Source organism: Lathamus discolor, chromosome 1, assembly GCF_037157495.1.
Source record: "Lathamus discolor isolate bLatDis1 chromosome 1, bLatDis1.hap1, whole genome shotgun sequence".
Taxonomy (NCBI): Eukaryota; Metazoa; Chordata; class Aves; order Psittaciformes; family Psittacidae; genus Lathamus; species Lathamus discolor.
The window spans coordinates 151,393,189-151,408,511 of record NC_088884.1 but is presented as its reverse complement, the minus strand read 5'-3'; the positions used below and the strand labels follow the sequence as shown (position 1 = coordinate 151,408,511).

The 15,323-nt window shown below is 39.1% G+C and overlaps 1 protein-coding gene across 1 annotated transcript in view; it reads right to left on the bottom strand.

Annotated features, from left to right (window-relative positions):
* The window catches only part of CLNK (cytokine dependent hematopoietic cell linker), a 56,418-nt gene extending 41,524 nt beyond the window's left edge, over positions 1-14,894 (bottom strand). The window contains exons 1-2 of the mRNA XM_065659301.1: positions 14,729-14,894; positions 10,894-10,942 (exon numbers count right to left, since the gene is read on the bottom strand). Of these exons, the coding sequence (XP_065515373.1) occupies positions 10,894-10,904 (11 nt within the window). The 5' untranslated portion in view covers positions 10,905-10,942; positions 14,729-14,894. The remainder of the gene's footprint in view (positions 1-10,893; positions 10,943-14,728) is intronic.
* Positions 14,895-15,323: the final 429 nt, after the last annotated feature.

Genomic DNA, 15,323 nt, shown 5'->3' with positions numbered 1-15,323 from the left:
GGTATGGGGCGTGGCTCCCCACTGGACTAGTTAATTTCTTCCAGTTATTCTCAATTGTTTATTTTTTATTTCTATGTTTATTTCTTGCATGTAGCAACTTTAGTTGCTGTTAGACATTTCTTAGGGGAGCAGAGACCATACATAGTGTTTTCATATCTGGGGAGAGCACAGTTGTTAGGCTACTTGGTAAAAATCAATAGTGCTGACTTAATGGCATAACCTTCTCAAAACATCTCCTTCACCTCTGCTATTTCTGCGCTAATGGCAGAATCATTAATATTACATCATTTCATCAGCAAGCTCATTCATAATCCAATGAATGACCTACAGCCAAATAAGTTTATGGGAAAATCCCTACTGATTTCAAGAGAGTTTTGATCAGATTCCTATAATATCTTTCTTTGCAATAGGGGTCAGTCAGAAAACAGAAAATGCTTTTCCAGTTTACCATTTTCAATAGCAGTTACATTGCTGCATGTCCTTATTCTAGCATACTTTGGAGTGCTTTCATATGGACATGCTATTGCATATGATATACATTCTGGCTAAATAAAGGAACACAGCAAAATGAACTGGAGATTCACCATATAGCCATAACATGACACTTTAAAAAATGTTATCCCAAATGTCTACTGTACTGAGATATCCCGCCTAGTGAAACCAAACTCCAACCTCCACACCCAAATTGAACAACACAAGGTTAAATATCAAGAAGGCATATTCAAAATATCTGCAAATAAAAGCTTATGCTGGGATTCTGTGATTCTGTGTGATTCTGTGAAAGGCAGTCAAATGAGAATTGGTAGGCTCCACTGCAGGGGAGAAGATACTTTAGCAGTATCTTGGGTGAAACCTGAAAAGAGTTTTGCTATATTTTAAAGTAAAACTCAATCAACTTACAACAAATAAAACTATTCAATAACATCTATACATCCAAAATGACCATTTTTTGTATTATTTCTTTCATGAGAATATGAAACAGAACCTAGAAGAAGAAGCCCAGGAGAATTAAAAAGAAAGTAACATTTATCCTCATGACCAACACTGAAGAACCATTCCACAAACTCTGTGCCTTGTTCTGCGTGTGTATACGTTTTGTCAAAAGAATTACTTTCTGTTACTAAAAACATCTATTCTGAGGTGGTTTGATTTTGCGTTTGTATTCGTGTATGTCAATACTTTTTATTTTTCCTTCCTGCTGTCAAGGTGTCAATGATAGCCACAGAGATATTCTCCTTTGACAGCAACAGACATTTCATGTTGCAGACAGAGGGTTGCAAAAGTCTTGTACTTTTCTCTGTAGATGTCACCAGCAGCATCATCAGGATGCTACCAAAAGAAGAAGGAGCCCTTTGGCAGCCAAAAGGCTGCCAAATATGAGCATGTGATGCAAGAAAATTATTTTATTTTACTAACATGAATTAATATACTAAAAACGGTTGAAACCAGTTCTGCTTCCATCACTGCTATGTTTTTTCAGTTCTATTATTGGCGCACTTTGCTCAGTTTCATCAGAATTCATCCTTCATTAATCTGGGAAATTCTTACTGTAATACCATTGATATGGCATATAGCAACTATAGTAGTGATGACATACGTTACCGTATAGCAATAAACATGAAATTCAAATCAGTGGCCATTCTCATCCAAAATCAAACCCCTCTGAGGTGCACATCAGACTTCCCCACCCTTCCACATTACTCACCAAGTGCACCCAGGTCCTTGAGGAAGGCAATCCCACAGATAGGTTTACCTCTGCCCAAGGCAGGTATAACCCTATCTGTGCCCAGTATGTCCACAATGTACTCTTTATGCGCACTACAGTGATTTTATCCCCTTCTACAGTATGTAAAAGTTTTGATTGGGCAGGGCCAGCTAGATTAGCAGATCCTCTGGTGTTGACTAACCAGGTGAGAACCATGCCTTTTACTAACCACTTATTCCCTGAGTGGTACTTAACTACATTTCAGTGAAATCTTCAACAGATATACTCATACTGCTGCTGCTGTCAGCCCATATCTTAATTCCACAGAGTTTAGGTCTCGAGCCTCAGTCCCGGTTCTGAACCCTAAAGATAGCTCAGGGACTCCTGTAACTCGTAATCTCTACTGTCAAGGCCTTGAGGACACTGATAGGTTTTAATGGCCCTGACCAGCCCCACCTGGGGCCTTTCTCACCCCTGCCTATGGCCCAGGATCCCATTTGCAGCTCACCTGGTGGCTGTCAGACCCTACCCAATGGCAGTGTTATAGGCATATCAGTCTCCAGCTCAGCCACAGTCATGCCCATGTCTGGCTGTGAACCCTGTTGATTCAGACCCTCATTCACAAAAGGACTTCCAGCCTGACTTTGAACCTCCCCGGGAACCACTGGTCTGTGTCTGACCATGATTGCATTCATTAGACATGATTGTAACCCTGACAAGAAACTGACTTCCCAGCTTGGCCTTGGGTACCACCCCTGGGTACCATGCTTGTCCCACTGGGGTGGTATGATGAGCTTTGGCTGGCAAAGCCAGCCCAGTGGTCCCAGCATCTCCCTTGGCTTCTGGCTCTGCATCCCTCAGGGTGGTTCTCATCCTAACTCTACCAGTCCAATCAAATCTGTCAGCATATTAAATTCGGTTCATGCTCATCTAATTCCCTCATTTTTGCCCCAGATGTTATTTTGTCTCAACAAAACATATCCATCTGTAAAGCAACCTTTAATAATATGCATTTGCTGGCCCTGTGGGTAGCACTGGCATTCAGCAACACAACCATCTTTTCTGTTCTTACTCTCTGAGAGCTTTACACTAACTCCAGTTCTAGTACTAGTTTTAATATAGCCCCAAACAAACATAAAGTCTTTGTCCATAGCAGCAGCATCCTTCATCTGATGCCAAGCACCTTGCAGAGTCATGTTACTTTAGTCTCAAACTCCACTCCTGGATCTGGATTAAACACGCTCCACAATCCCATCTCCCCACATCACCCATCAGCAACTGGATTCACAATTCTACTGATTGTCTTCATCTCAGCCCCCAGTTCTTTGCACACAATTACAGTGGCTTGACAGAGGCTCATGGATACTTGGCTTTACTTGAGACACTTGGCCAGAGTACTGTTATAAAGGAAAAAGGCGAGGTCTACCTTGCCCAGTTTATTAGATTCCTTTGAGTGAGTGATTAGCAACCTCTTGTGACCAGTTTCATTTTTTCAACAATTTGTCCTGAAATATCTTCTAAGAGTAGCACTAGAGTGATGTTGCATGTAATAAGGGGAGCTGCAAAAAAAATCAAGAAATTCCAATTCTGTGCTAAAAGCTTAAGGTTTGATTCCTGCTAAAGTTTTGCTGTCCCAGCCAGGGTTCCTGTCTTGCTTTCCCAGGGGCCAGAGATGGCATAAACACCTTAAAAATAAAAATTTTAAGGTGTTTGCATGTGAATTAAAAGGTGAATTTTAAGCATGCAATTCTGAAATATAAATGTTTAGTATATGAGGGAAAGCAGATGAGAAGGAAATCATGAGTGTGTTCAGATCAAAACCACAGGAGCATCAGCTGCTCTTCTAGTTGCTGGAATGTTGACCTTAATAAAGCTACGACTCACACAAGCTAGGCTCTGTACCACAGAGCAGGGAGAGCCGTAATGGCTTTGAACTGTATGCTTTTCACTCTTCCCTAATGCAGGCTATAGTTATGTTGCAAGTACATAAACTGCTCAGAATAAAGAATTAAAATGAAAAAGAATATTGCATTGGGAAAAAAAAATGGGTAATCAACATTACAAGCATGTCTTTGCTGTGACACAGTAAATAAAACTAATGTTTAGTAGCAATGTATTATAATTTTTGCCTGGTCCTGCAATCAGGTACCATCTAGAAAACCATTTTCCAGCATCTCATAGTGATGTCTTACTTTAAAACTTCCAGCATATTTTAATAATAACAGATGGCTATGAAGTGAATACAGAGCTGTATTTCACTCCTGGGGCTTTGAGGCTATTCAGAAGCCACTTGAGTTACACGCTCATGGTTAATAACATCAGCAGAGCCACTCCAGTTAATTACACCATTATATTTACTCTATAGCTCTCTATTATACTTTAAGTCGCAGTAAGAAAAGGGCAAGCATATAATCCCTCCAAAGACATTGTACTGCCCTTGTTAAAAAGGCTGAAAAAACTTCGTAGCTCCAGACAAAACGTAAACCCCAGTATAGAACAAGAGATACCCTTTAATGTCTCTTGCACAGAGCAGCTTAATTGGCAGTAATTCTAGACTAGCCAGATAGAAAACATTGTATTGTTTCTCATTGTGGGCTAGTAAAATGGAGCATTGCCTCTTGCCCAGAGGAGGAAGGGAGGAAATGGAAGCTGTAATGAGTATGTAGAGAAGACTCTCAGGAAGCATCAAGCTGTCTGCAGTTTAATTTAGTTTTCCCTTCTAATTTCATCCCATTCTCTATATTTTTGTCCTCCTTTAATTTTTTTTTTCTGAAGGAGGGGAAACATATAAATAAAACCAAAGAAGCCAGAATCCTTCGTTCACCAAATAATTAATACAAAGTAAAATAAAGCTACTTCACCAAGAAAATCTTGAGAAGATTTTTAAGAGACCTTTTTGTCAGCAAGGCTGTAAATTATTGACTTAGTTTTTTCATTAAAAATAAAAGGGCAAACTCTTAAAAGTAGAGCTTCATTTCAGAGGAAAGAAAACCCATGAGTAAAAATTGGAATTGACAGCACCCCCAAAGCCTGTTCTTAAAATACTTTTCTGCTCCTGTTCGTTCAATACCCTGTGGACAATGGACCAGCAGGGAGTTTTCCTTTTGTGTGTCTTGCCTATGTCTAGATCCTTTCTTTAGATGCCAAGCTCAGCAGATGGACAATGGCAGAACTACCTGTCTGTGAAACAGGGATAAGGTAGGGAGGTCTGTATAGTTGAACTGGCCCTTTTGCAGGAAACACTGTACTTGGCTGGATTGTGAAGTCATTCCTCAGTATATTGTATAAATATTTCAGGGGCCTTGATTGATCATAGGAACAGTTCTACCTGACATGCTAATAAAGGCAAATCTTACTTTCAGCCTCTTGCAAAACTACAGGAGGTATATTTGTGAACCTTTGGAAAGGAAGGCCTCTGACACGTAAATAACTCAAAAATGCTAAAATGTCTACTTCATCTAAATAATATTTTAGAGTGTAGCTATATTTAAAATTGCAAATTAGTGTTATAGATGACTTCCAATTTATTAAAATGTGTACACTCATAAAACTGATGCTGGAAAACTTTGGATCATAAAACCTAGCATGTGTTGAAGCTGGCATCTTAATTCTAGCTCTAGTTCCAGCTGTGGCATCTATGCCTTTGAAGTACTCACAGCTGGGGTTGAAGCTCGTCTCTGCAGAAAAAGAAACCTGCTGTCTTAAAACATTGGCTTTAAATTTGCTGTAGCTTAGTTGGAACTTGACTTAAAGACTTGCTTTTCAATGCAGAGACATCCCTGTATCTGCTTTAGATGCAGGTGATACCACAACAACTTCAGTCTCAAGTGTAGTTAGCAATCCACTTCCATAACAAAGGTAAGCCACCAGACTTGAAACACAGGCTAAAATTCGGTTTATAATTATGTTACAGTTTGGTGCAAAGACCTTGGTTTAAATTTAAGCCTCTTTCCCATGCAAAGTGTCATTTAATCAATTGCAAAATTTCCAATGTACCCATCACTCTATTTGAATACCTCTGCCTGTAGCTCAGCGGGAGTTTTTCCAGAAGAGGTAGAATGTAAGCTGCTCCCTGGGTTCAGGCTTCTTGCTTTAAAACAGCAGGGCTTTCTGTGCTGAGCTGCCCCTACCTGTGAGCACTTCAAAAGAGCAGTCACAGCAGGGGCTGTAGCTGAACTGAAAGCAGTGGTTTTATCTAGCACGGGAGGTTTCACCAGTCCTCAGCCTTGAGGGCAACTTGTTCATTTTTTTTAAGGTGATATATTGCATGGCTGTTATGAGACCTTGAAGAGGATAATCGCAGCCGCACGTTCCTTCCCTCTGGTCAGCTTTGTGAGAAAATGAAATGGAAACAGAAAAGAGGATGAGTGCCTTGCTCCGGAAACTCTGTGTTAGCCCCATTTCTATACTGCACCCACAGAACGAGAGCATGTGGAAGGGTGAACCACAAAGGTTGTTCTCTTTTATGTTATTTCATAAGACAGTACAATTTTAGACATTATTTTACTTCATGGTCTCAGTTAAAAATATCAGGAATATTAGGTTATCCCGTTGCTTTTTGTGCTAGAGGCCTGACTGCAGCAAAGCTTTGAGAGATTTTCAGAATGTCTTTGCTCGAGGATGAAAGAGTATGTTGACTTTAACATATTTTAAGCTCATGGATTTAAAGGTATTTAGGTATTTATTTCCCATTGATTTCCAAGTTAGAGGGAATAAATGGCTTTGGGTTTTTGTTTTGTTTTGGGGGGTTTTGGTGGGAGAGGAAAATATGTGCATCTCTTACGTGTTATGTATTATTTTACTAATTATATCTCTGATATGACAAGTGCTAAGTGACTTTATACACATGGGTTTTTCCACAGAAATTATACTGGTCAGGTCCACAGGCATGTGTTTTACTGCCGGAAGAGGGATTACAGCAGTTCATTAGTGATTAGTGAATTTCTGTATTTACAGGATGCTGTGTATCGTGGTCCAAACACGTGCTTTATCATAATTTTTGCTATTGTGTTTAAACACCTTCAAAATTATAGACTCACATTGGGCAAGTCCTGCTACTGATCAATCAGTCTCAAAAAGGTAGGCAGACTAAGATGGAAAGCTGACTAGCTATATAATTGACATCTATAAAAGATATAGCAAAGTATAAACCTGTTTTGCTATAGCAAAGTATAAACCTGGCAAGACCTCAGGAACTGTTCATAATTTAATAAATCAGATTTGCCAGTTCTTTTTCCTAGGCCCCATGCCCCGTGAAAGCCTACCTTCCTAAAACATGCATTGTATTTTTTGTGATAGCTCACAAGATGGGTATTTGTGAAGTCTTCTCATTTAGCTAAGCCTGAGCACTGATAATTGAAGTCTCCCTTTCCCCAGCTGAGCAAGAAAAATATCTGCAAGTGCCTGATATTGCCATTTATACACACAAGTTTTACTGTAAAGAATTGACCAGAGTTACCTGGCAGAACATGATTTTTTCCTAGGTTATTATGGTAGTGCGCCTACAAACACACAAATTCACCCTCCACCCCATGCATAAAACCTAACTGTATATCTTTAATTCAGTTACTAGAGGGACTGCAGCCAAGGTGAATCTGCTGAAGCTAGTTTTAAACTGAGAGCTGCAGTTTATGGGGGTAAATACTCTGGTTTTACTAAGGAGTGAGCTGCTGTCAGTATGTTACTATCAGTAGAGAGCTAACTAGTTTAAATAAGTTGGTTATTTCTTTACAAGATCTGGTAGCTACAGGGTATTTCTGCAGTAACATTTTCTTGGTGCCTGGAGTGCCTAAAAATAACCACAGCAAAAAATGAAGTAGAGACTGAACTTTTATGTAAAAAAAAAAAAACCTTTTCACAGATCTGTATCATTTCTGCCGGGGTGGTAAGCGGAAGCTGCAGCATCCTGCTCTTTGTGGAAATGTGAGCTGATCCTGACTGATGGACCTGAACCTGAACAAAGCAGTGCCATAGCTTCACAAAACTCCAACAACTTCCCCCTCCCCAAACCACAATCTGCTGCTGCTGGAAATAACATGTTCTGAATTACAGCTTCTGTCACTGCCTCTATGACATGCACAACCTGAGGGTTTTGCAAGCCTGTAACTAAGAAATTACATGGCCTTCCTTATGTTCCTGTGAATTTGAGTTCTACCCTGAAGCCAACAGATGAAAAAAGTGAAATATGGTTGTGTCCCTGGGAGAAAACTACCAATTAGCATAACTCAAAACCTGAACCGAAATTAGACACTCAACTATTACTGCTCTCTGAGCTCCACAGCTCCTAGATCAGTCAGAGGGTGAATTCCTCCATCCAAACACACACACATGCCCCACTCTGGGAATTGCAAGGGCATTGAAATATGTATGGGATGTGATAGCATCCTTTCTAACATGCTATCAGAAGAATGAGAAAAGAACAGGAGAAAGAGCTACAGCATAATAGGATTTGCATATATGTATATGATTCATCCCCACAGACAAGCTGAATGTGAGTTAGATAAGCAGGCATTGAAGAAGATTGAAAACTGGCTGAATAGCCAGGCCTAGGGGGTTGTGATCAGTGGCACAAAGTCCAGCTGGAGGCCAGTCACCAGTAGTGTACTCCAGTGGTTGATGCTGGGGCCCATAATGTTTACTACTTTCATTGATGATCATGATGTGTCAGAGTGCAGAAGCAGCGAGTTTTCAGGAGATAAAAAACTAGGAGAAGTAGTTGATACCACTTGGTGGACACCAAGTTGAACATGAGCCAGCAATGTGCCCTTGCAACGAAGAAGACCAGCTGCATCCTGAGTTGCATTAGGAGGAGTGTTGCCAGGAAGGTTGAGGAAGGTGACTCCTCAGCACTGACAAGGCCACACCTAGAGTATGGAACTTCAGGCTACCAGTAAAAGAAAGACATGGACTTGCTGGAGTGAGTTCAGTGAAAGGGCACAAAGATGATTAAGTGACCAGAGCATCTTCCATGCAAGGAGAGCCTGAAAGAGCTGAGACTGTTCAGAGGATAAATACCTGACAGGAGGGAGCAAAGAGAAAGCCCAGCTTTTCTCAGTGGTGAGCAGTGATGGACTAGAGTCCATGGGCACACACTGAAAACCAGGAAATCCCATTTGTATAGAAAAAAAGACTTCTTTACTCTAAGGGTGGTCAAACACTGGCACAGTTCACCCAGGGATGTTGAGGAGTCTCCATCCTCAGAGATATTCAGAACTCAAACACAGCCCTGAGGAGCCTGTTCCAGCTGATTCTGCTTGAGCAGCAGGGCTGGACAAGATAAAACCTCCACATGTCCCTTCCAACCTCAACCATTCTGTTCACTTATATATTACAGCAAATTAAAGCTTTACAGTTGTTGAAATACATTTTCATATTAGTCAGAGGAGCTGTTAAAGGAATGGAAGTGTCTTTAAAGGAAGGCCCTGAATGACGGCTCCCATCATTTGGGTGTGCTGGAGGAAACATGGAAAAGAAACCATGGAGAAGAGGTAATGTGAGAAGAGATGCAAAAAATAGAGCAGGAGAAATATAAAGAAGAAAAAAGGTAAATCTATGAAAAGTCTGAGACAGAAAAATCTAAAACTAAAGACTAATTTGGGGAGTTGTTTCCCACTGTCAATTACTCTCAGTTACCTAAGGCGTATTTTGAAATAAAAAATACATTCCTGACAGCATTTGAGTTGCTCTGTTGCTTATAACTGAATTGGTCTGCAACAAAGGGAATAAACGCCAGTGCTGAATATTTCCTTTCTGTGTGTGCTGTTGAATCCTGATGCAACACATAGCACTTCCAGGCAGTCAGTATGCTGCTAGATGTTCATGTAGTGAACATGTTTGTGATTCTACCCAGAAGCAAAGCCACCCTAAAATGAAGTTAGATTACAGCGGTAGTGTTGCAACACCAATGTAAGTGGTGTAAGTGAGGTATCCTGAGTGGAAGTTTAGATACTCACTGTGGGTAAGAGGCAAGATGGAGATTTCGCATCACAGAAGAAAGATGGGTCACCTTATTAGAAAATCAGATTTCCTTTGGGAAAGATATCTCAGACAAACACAAAAGCCTCTTTCAGTCTTTTCCTCTCAGTTCTGTCTCAATGTTTTGGTTTGGTTTGTTTTTTTGTTTTTTTTTCAAGAGACAGATATAGATTTGGAGAAGTATGTGAGAAAGAAACCAAAGCACATAAAGAAAGCAAGAAGTTATTGACTCCATCTCCCGGAAGTTGTTCACTTCAGAGGTTTACACAAGAGAAATATGTTTAGGGATAATTTGTGACACAATAATTGTACATTTATTACCCCTGGAAAAATCCTTTGGCTTCAGGTTATTTAAAACATATTCTTAGAGCTATCCATTAATATATGAATCTGGAACTGCTTTGAAAAACCTTATCTTCGAATGTCCTTGTTGACAAGGAGACACAGGAGACAGTTTCTCAGTGAAGAGGAATGTTAGAGCGGGATTTGGAAAGTACATTCCTTGCTAACACATTCTACCAAATCCCTGTATGACCTTGGATAAATGACTCTGGCCATGCATTCAGTGTATTTTAGCTGGCTTCACAATCATGCCTAGACTTTGTTTCGCCATCCACACTGTTACTACTAGAGGCTCCTACAAGCTAACTCTAAAGGTTGGACTTGATGATGTTAAAGATCTTTTACAAACTAGTCGATTTTATGATTCTAGAGTGCTGCAGGTGTTTTTCCCAGGAATTGGAAGATCCGTAGGTTTCCTTATCTTCTGAGGTCTGTTCAAAGTTGCATATGTGTAATTCATTTGTAGCTTCACTGCCCCGCTGCATCCCATCAGCACTGGCAGTAGCACTGTATGACTAGCATCTGGCTGATGGCTCTTTTACCTTATTTAAAATCTCTGAACTACTCTGCTAGAAAGACGGATGAGTTTTAAATACTGGATACTAGAAGAAGCATGGTGGAATTGAGGACACCCTGCAGAAATCATCCTGGAGGAGTGATTTCAGAACTAGGATGTAAAGCAGGCGCAGGCGGTTTCAGAAAGGACAAAAGTAGAAGGCAGTAACAGATTACAGAAGATGTGGATGGAGTGTGAGACTGCCACATAACCTCCAGCATGAGTGAAGCATAAAATTAACATCAATAATCAAATGCAATAACAGCTAAGTATAGAGTGCCAAAGAGGTTGGCAAACATTCAGGTACAGTACTTACTCCTTGTTCATAATTCCTGACTCATGGAAATGCAAATCTTCAAAAGAGGCTGTGAAAAAAAAGTGAACACATTGTTTATTTAGAATCTTAAAAATCAAGATGTATGCATTTGGTTGTTGGTTTTTGTTTTTGTTTTTCTTTCTGAATACTTTTAGCTAGACTAGGAAAGGACATACCTTGAGTTACCATCTATTCTGAGGAGTAAATGCATCAGTTTTGACAGGTGTTAGTCTGTTTGAAGATGTGATGACAACTATGACCAGCATCAGAAAGTATACAGCGTAGTCATGTTTTTAAGGGTGGCCTTAATGATATCTCTATTTGTACATGATCAAGTTCTAATTTTTGCATACATTGTTCTACCATTACCATCTGTGGAGTCAGTAATGGAATTTGTATGTACAGATCTGTATTCATGTGAGAATTTGTTACATGAAATTTAAGTTTTACAAACCAAGCATAAATTTTGAAACAGATCTAGGAAAACCAAATCAAAACACTATGGATCTGTGAAATTCCTTGGTCACAAATGACGGAGTTAAAATATATACAATACACACACTTTTTAAAAGTTTAGTTTTACAGTTTTGTAGGAGAAATGTGGAATTCTAAAAGCTGTTTCAGAGTTGTCAGCTATTGTATTGCCAAGTCTTTTAAGCTGATGACTCAATCAATTTTTCAGTTGTCTGCTTGTCTCTGCCTGGTGTTTCCTAACAAAAACCTTAGTAGTCACATAACTTGGACATAAAAAAGGAATTTATAACTTTTTCCATTTACTCTGTCTCTAGCACTGTCCACTGCCATTATTTTCTCTCAGCTTAATAACTGTAGTGAGAGTAAAAAATAGACTTATTATCTTCTCTCTTAATGTGCAGCAACTTGTCAAATGCCAGGGCCTCACAACCTTATAATACCATTTCTGAGCTTTCTGATACCTTCACTGCCCTATTTCACATTTTCATTTCAAATTGGGCTTAAATTCACAGACAAAAATTCTTAAGCTTTCTATTTACAGGGGAGTATACACATTCGGTTTAGTTAAAAATGCCTTAACTCAATTTTAGCTGTTGCTGAATTATATCAGCAGTGAACCAAAATGGTTGCTTTTCCAATAGTTAATTTTCTCCTGCTGTTTTCCTGTACTGATTATATTTATTCTGTGTTTGTGGAACTGCTGTTAGGTTTCTATGGCAGGTTGCTCTTTATCTGAAATCACAATAATGTCTTTGTGACAGCAGAAATAGCCACTGGTGGCTTGTGATTTACAGTAAGCAGTCACAGTAAAAGCAAAGGAACATCTAACTAGAAAAAGTGTCCCTTAATTACTTTTTAAACTTAAAACAGGATTAAAATTCTGGATGATGTGCAAGAAACAGCACTTTTGTCTAAATGACTGCATTTTAAAAAGTTCACCAAGAGTGTTGATTTCTCTTATTCCATAACAAGAGAAGAAAAGCTATTTTTCCTGCCTTAAATATTGAACATTATGCTTCAGATATCTAAAAATAGTTTAATATTCTGAAGAAAGTTGCCTGAAAATTTACTATTGGATGTGTGTTATTGAATAAAAAAATCATCTATTAAAAGTTTGGATCTTTTTCCTTGTTAAACTTGTTTCAAAATATTCAAATAACATAAGCGAAATTGCAAAAAATTATAATTCCAACAGTTGCCAGTTACTCTCAGTATTGCAAATGAGGGGATTATTAGGAATTTAATAATTACATAGAGTTATATAATGATATCTTTTTCGGGATATTTCTAAGGATTTTGGTGTAAAATGGAGCTTAAAAGCACAAGGACAAAAAGAGAAAATTCACATGAAAAAATCAAACCTTACAGTATTTCTAAGGCTTGCTTTGAAAGCATTGAAAGATTGAGGTTGTCAGTAGTGGGGATGTAAGATGAAGTAGAGAAAAAACTTCAAAAACATTAGTAGATTCTACTGAGAAAGATGCCAACGAGCTCTAGGTAGAACTTTCTTAGTTGATGGATCATATAAATCCTATTCAGCTAATATACAGAAATACCTTCTTGTTTCTTGTACCTAAACCTAGCTGGAAATCACTCACAGCACAGAATTAACACTATACAATGTTAGCCCAAGCAACTGTTGCCATGAGCAGTCTACGCTTACTGAATTTTGGTGGCAGCCTTTACCGTGGGCGTGAGGGTCTTTGGAAATAAAATTCTTGGAATAAATACACCTAATCAAATTACCAGAATTGTCTGTTATTGATTAAAAGAAAAAGTTTTGCTATCATTTAGGTTAGTAAACTTGACCCAGTTTGTAAATGTAGATGTTCCATGGGTTAAAAGAGGAGTAAGTGATTGACAATCAACAAACCATAACTGCCTGTCTGCTTTTCAGCAGGGCTACAAAATTGCTTTGCAAGCAACCAAAATGTAATGGCCTTGTGATGTGCTTTACAGTGCCTTTCTGCTTCTGTCCAGCAAGTGCAAGGACACAGAGACATGCAGTGCATTGTGCAGGAATCAAGAAGAGTCTTTCTTTTGGCTAAAACCCTATGGTGCAGAGGAGACTTGCCAAGCAAATTGATGTGCAATCAAAGCAGTCATGTGTCTGTCTTAGTCGAAATAACCAGCAAAATACTCTCCTGTAAGTGAGGCTCATATGGGTGCTTCCATTCAATTTAAAAAGAAGCAAGGAAGATAAGACTGAGCCACCAGGAGTTTGCAAAAAACAGATAAGTGTCAAAAGCTGTCATCTCAGTCAAGGGTTTCAGTTCTGTAAATAATTAACTCAGTCTGTCTCCTGTATCAAGAGATCTATAAATAGCTAAAAAAGTCTACCAGGAGCCAAATTTTCATGCAGAGACTGTGGCATTACAGAGGCATCATATAAACTTTACACTGGTCGTCCTTGGTTGTTTGGCCGTCTGTATTCTCACAATAAAGTTTAATGGAAAAAGATGAAAGCTGGTGTAGGCTCCACTATATGCCTGGTTCAGAAAATCAGTTATAAGATTACAGTTGAGGTGCAGGAAATGTTGGGAAGTTTAATTTTTATGCTGCTAGTGTCCTGCTCTATCTGCTTTAGAAGTGCTTTATAGTACCAGGCCAATTGTATTTCGTGCAAGAGGGAACAATGGTAGAAAATGAAAGTAATTTTACCAGCAAGTGTAAAGCAGTTGTCAGATGGCATTGTCAAGATTATTTGCAAAATCTATATTCACAACAACAGCAAACAGTCACATGTAGGAGGAAGTACTTATTTATCTGATTTAAATGAATACAGTCTGGTTTCACTAATTTGTTTCTTGCAATAATTAGCATGTGGCTGATTTTATTTTAACAGCACATTAATTTGATTCCTTCTTTTGCCAGGAATGCAACCAGAAGCTTCACAGTAACAAAATATATCACTAATAGGAGGTGCCAAAGTTCTCTGTAAAGACAGTTACTTAGCAAACTGTTTGCGTTGGTTTATTAAGTGTAACTTCATCACACTGTTCTAACACATTACTTCTACCCGGAAACATAAATTAGCAATGCAGAAAACACATGCAGTGAAATTAGTTAAAAAGGCCCAGTTGCTTGGTAAAGGCTCTCTTGATTTGCTTAAGGGAGAGGAGAGGGAAACAGTTTAAAAAGGCAGGCACAAGCTTTTGCTATATGTCATGAGGCTGCCCAAAGTGGCAGGCTATTTCCAGTATCTGCATCCCATGCAATCCTTGTTTTTCAATTCACAGTCGGTATCTGCTGGAACAAAAGCAGACGGTGGAACACAAGCTAATGCCTTGGTTAAAATGGTTTTCTTCAGCAGAAGCCTTTTAAAAGCAGAAGAGCATAGAAAGAAACAAGGGCAACTCACAGATGCTTTTTTCCAGGGCGCGAGGGTTCGGAGCTAGCACAAGGCCAAGACGGTTTCCTCTGTCTAGCAATTTTTGTGCACCCTTGCTAAATGCTTCACCAAGCTATCTGACGTAGGTTGAAGCAGTGCAAGTGGAAGAATATTCTGCAGGTTTTTGGTAAGTTTCCTCTGGTCGGCTACCACACGTCCAGGCACCAATCAGCACGATAAGACCTGACCGGTGAATACCCAGTGTTTCCTCTCTGTGAATTTGCCTCAGAGCGAGATAAGACAGAGAGCATACTCCCTCACTCTTCTCTGCCTTAACCCACATTCAGAGACTATCTCTGTGGCAATAGCTGTTTCAAATGTTAGCACGGACAGAGTTTATTTCATTTGATAGGCTGCTGCTCAATTTTAAAGGGGGGAAGTAATTATTCCTGCTGATTTTAAGTTTTCTCATCTTCTTAAGCTTTTCAAAGAGGTTATGAATTATTTTAAGACATGTTTAACTATTTCATTATCTGTTTCTCAAAAGAAATTAATATTTAGGGAGTGATGTGCTTATTCTTACATATGGTTTTAAAAGAATTTCAGTAGATTTTTGTACTTATGT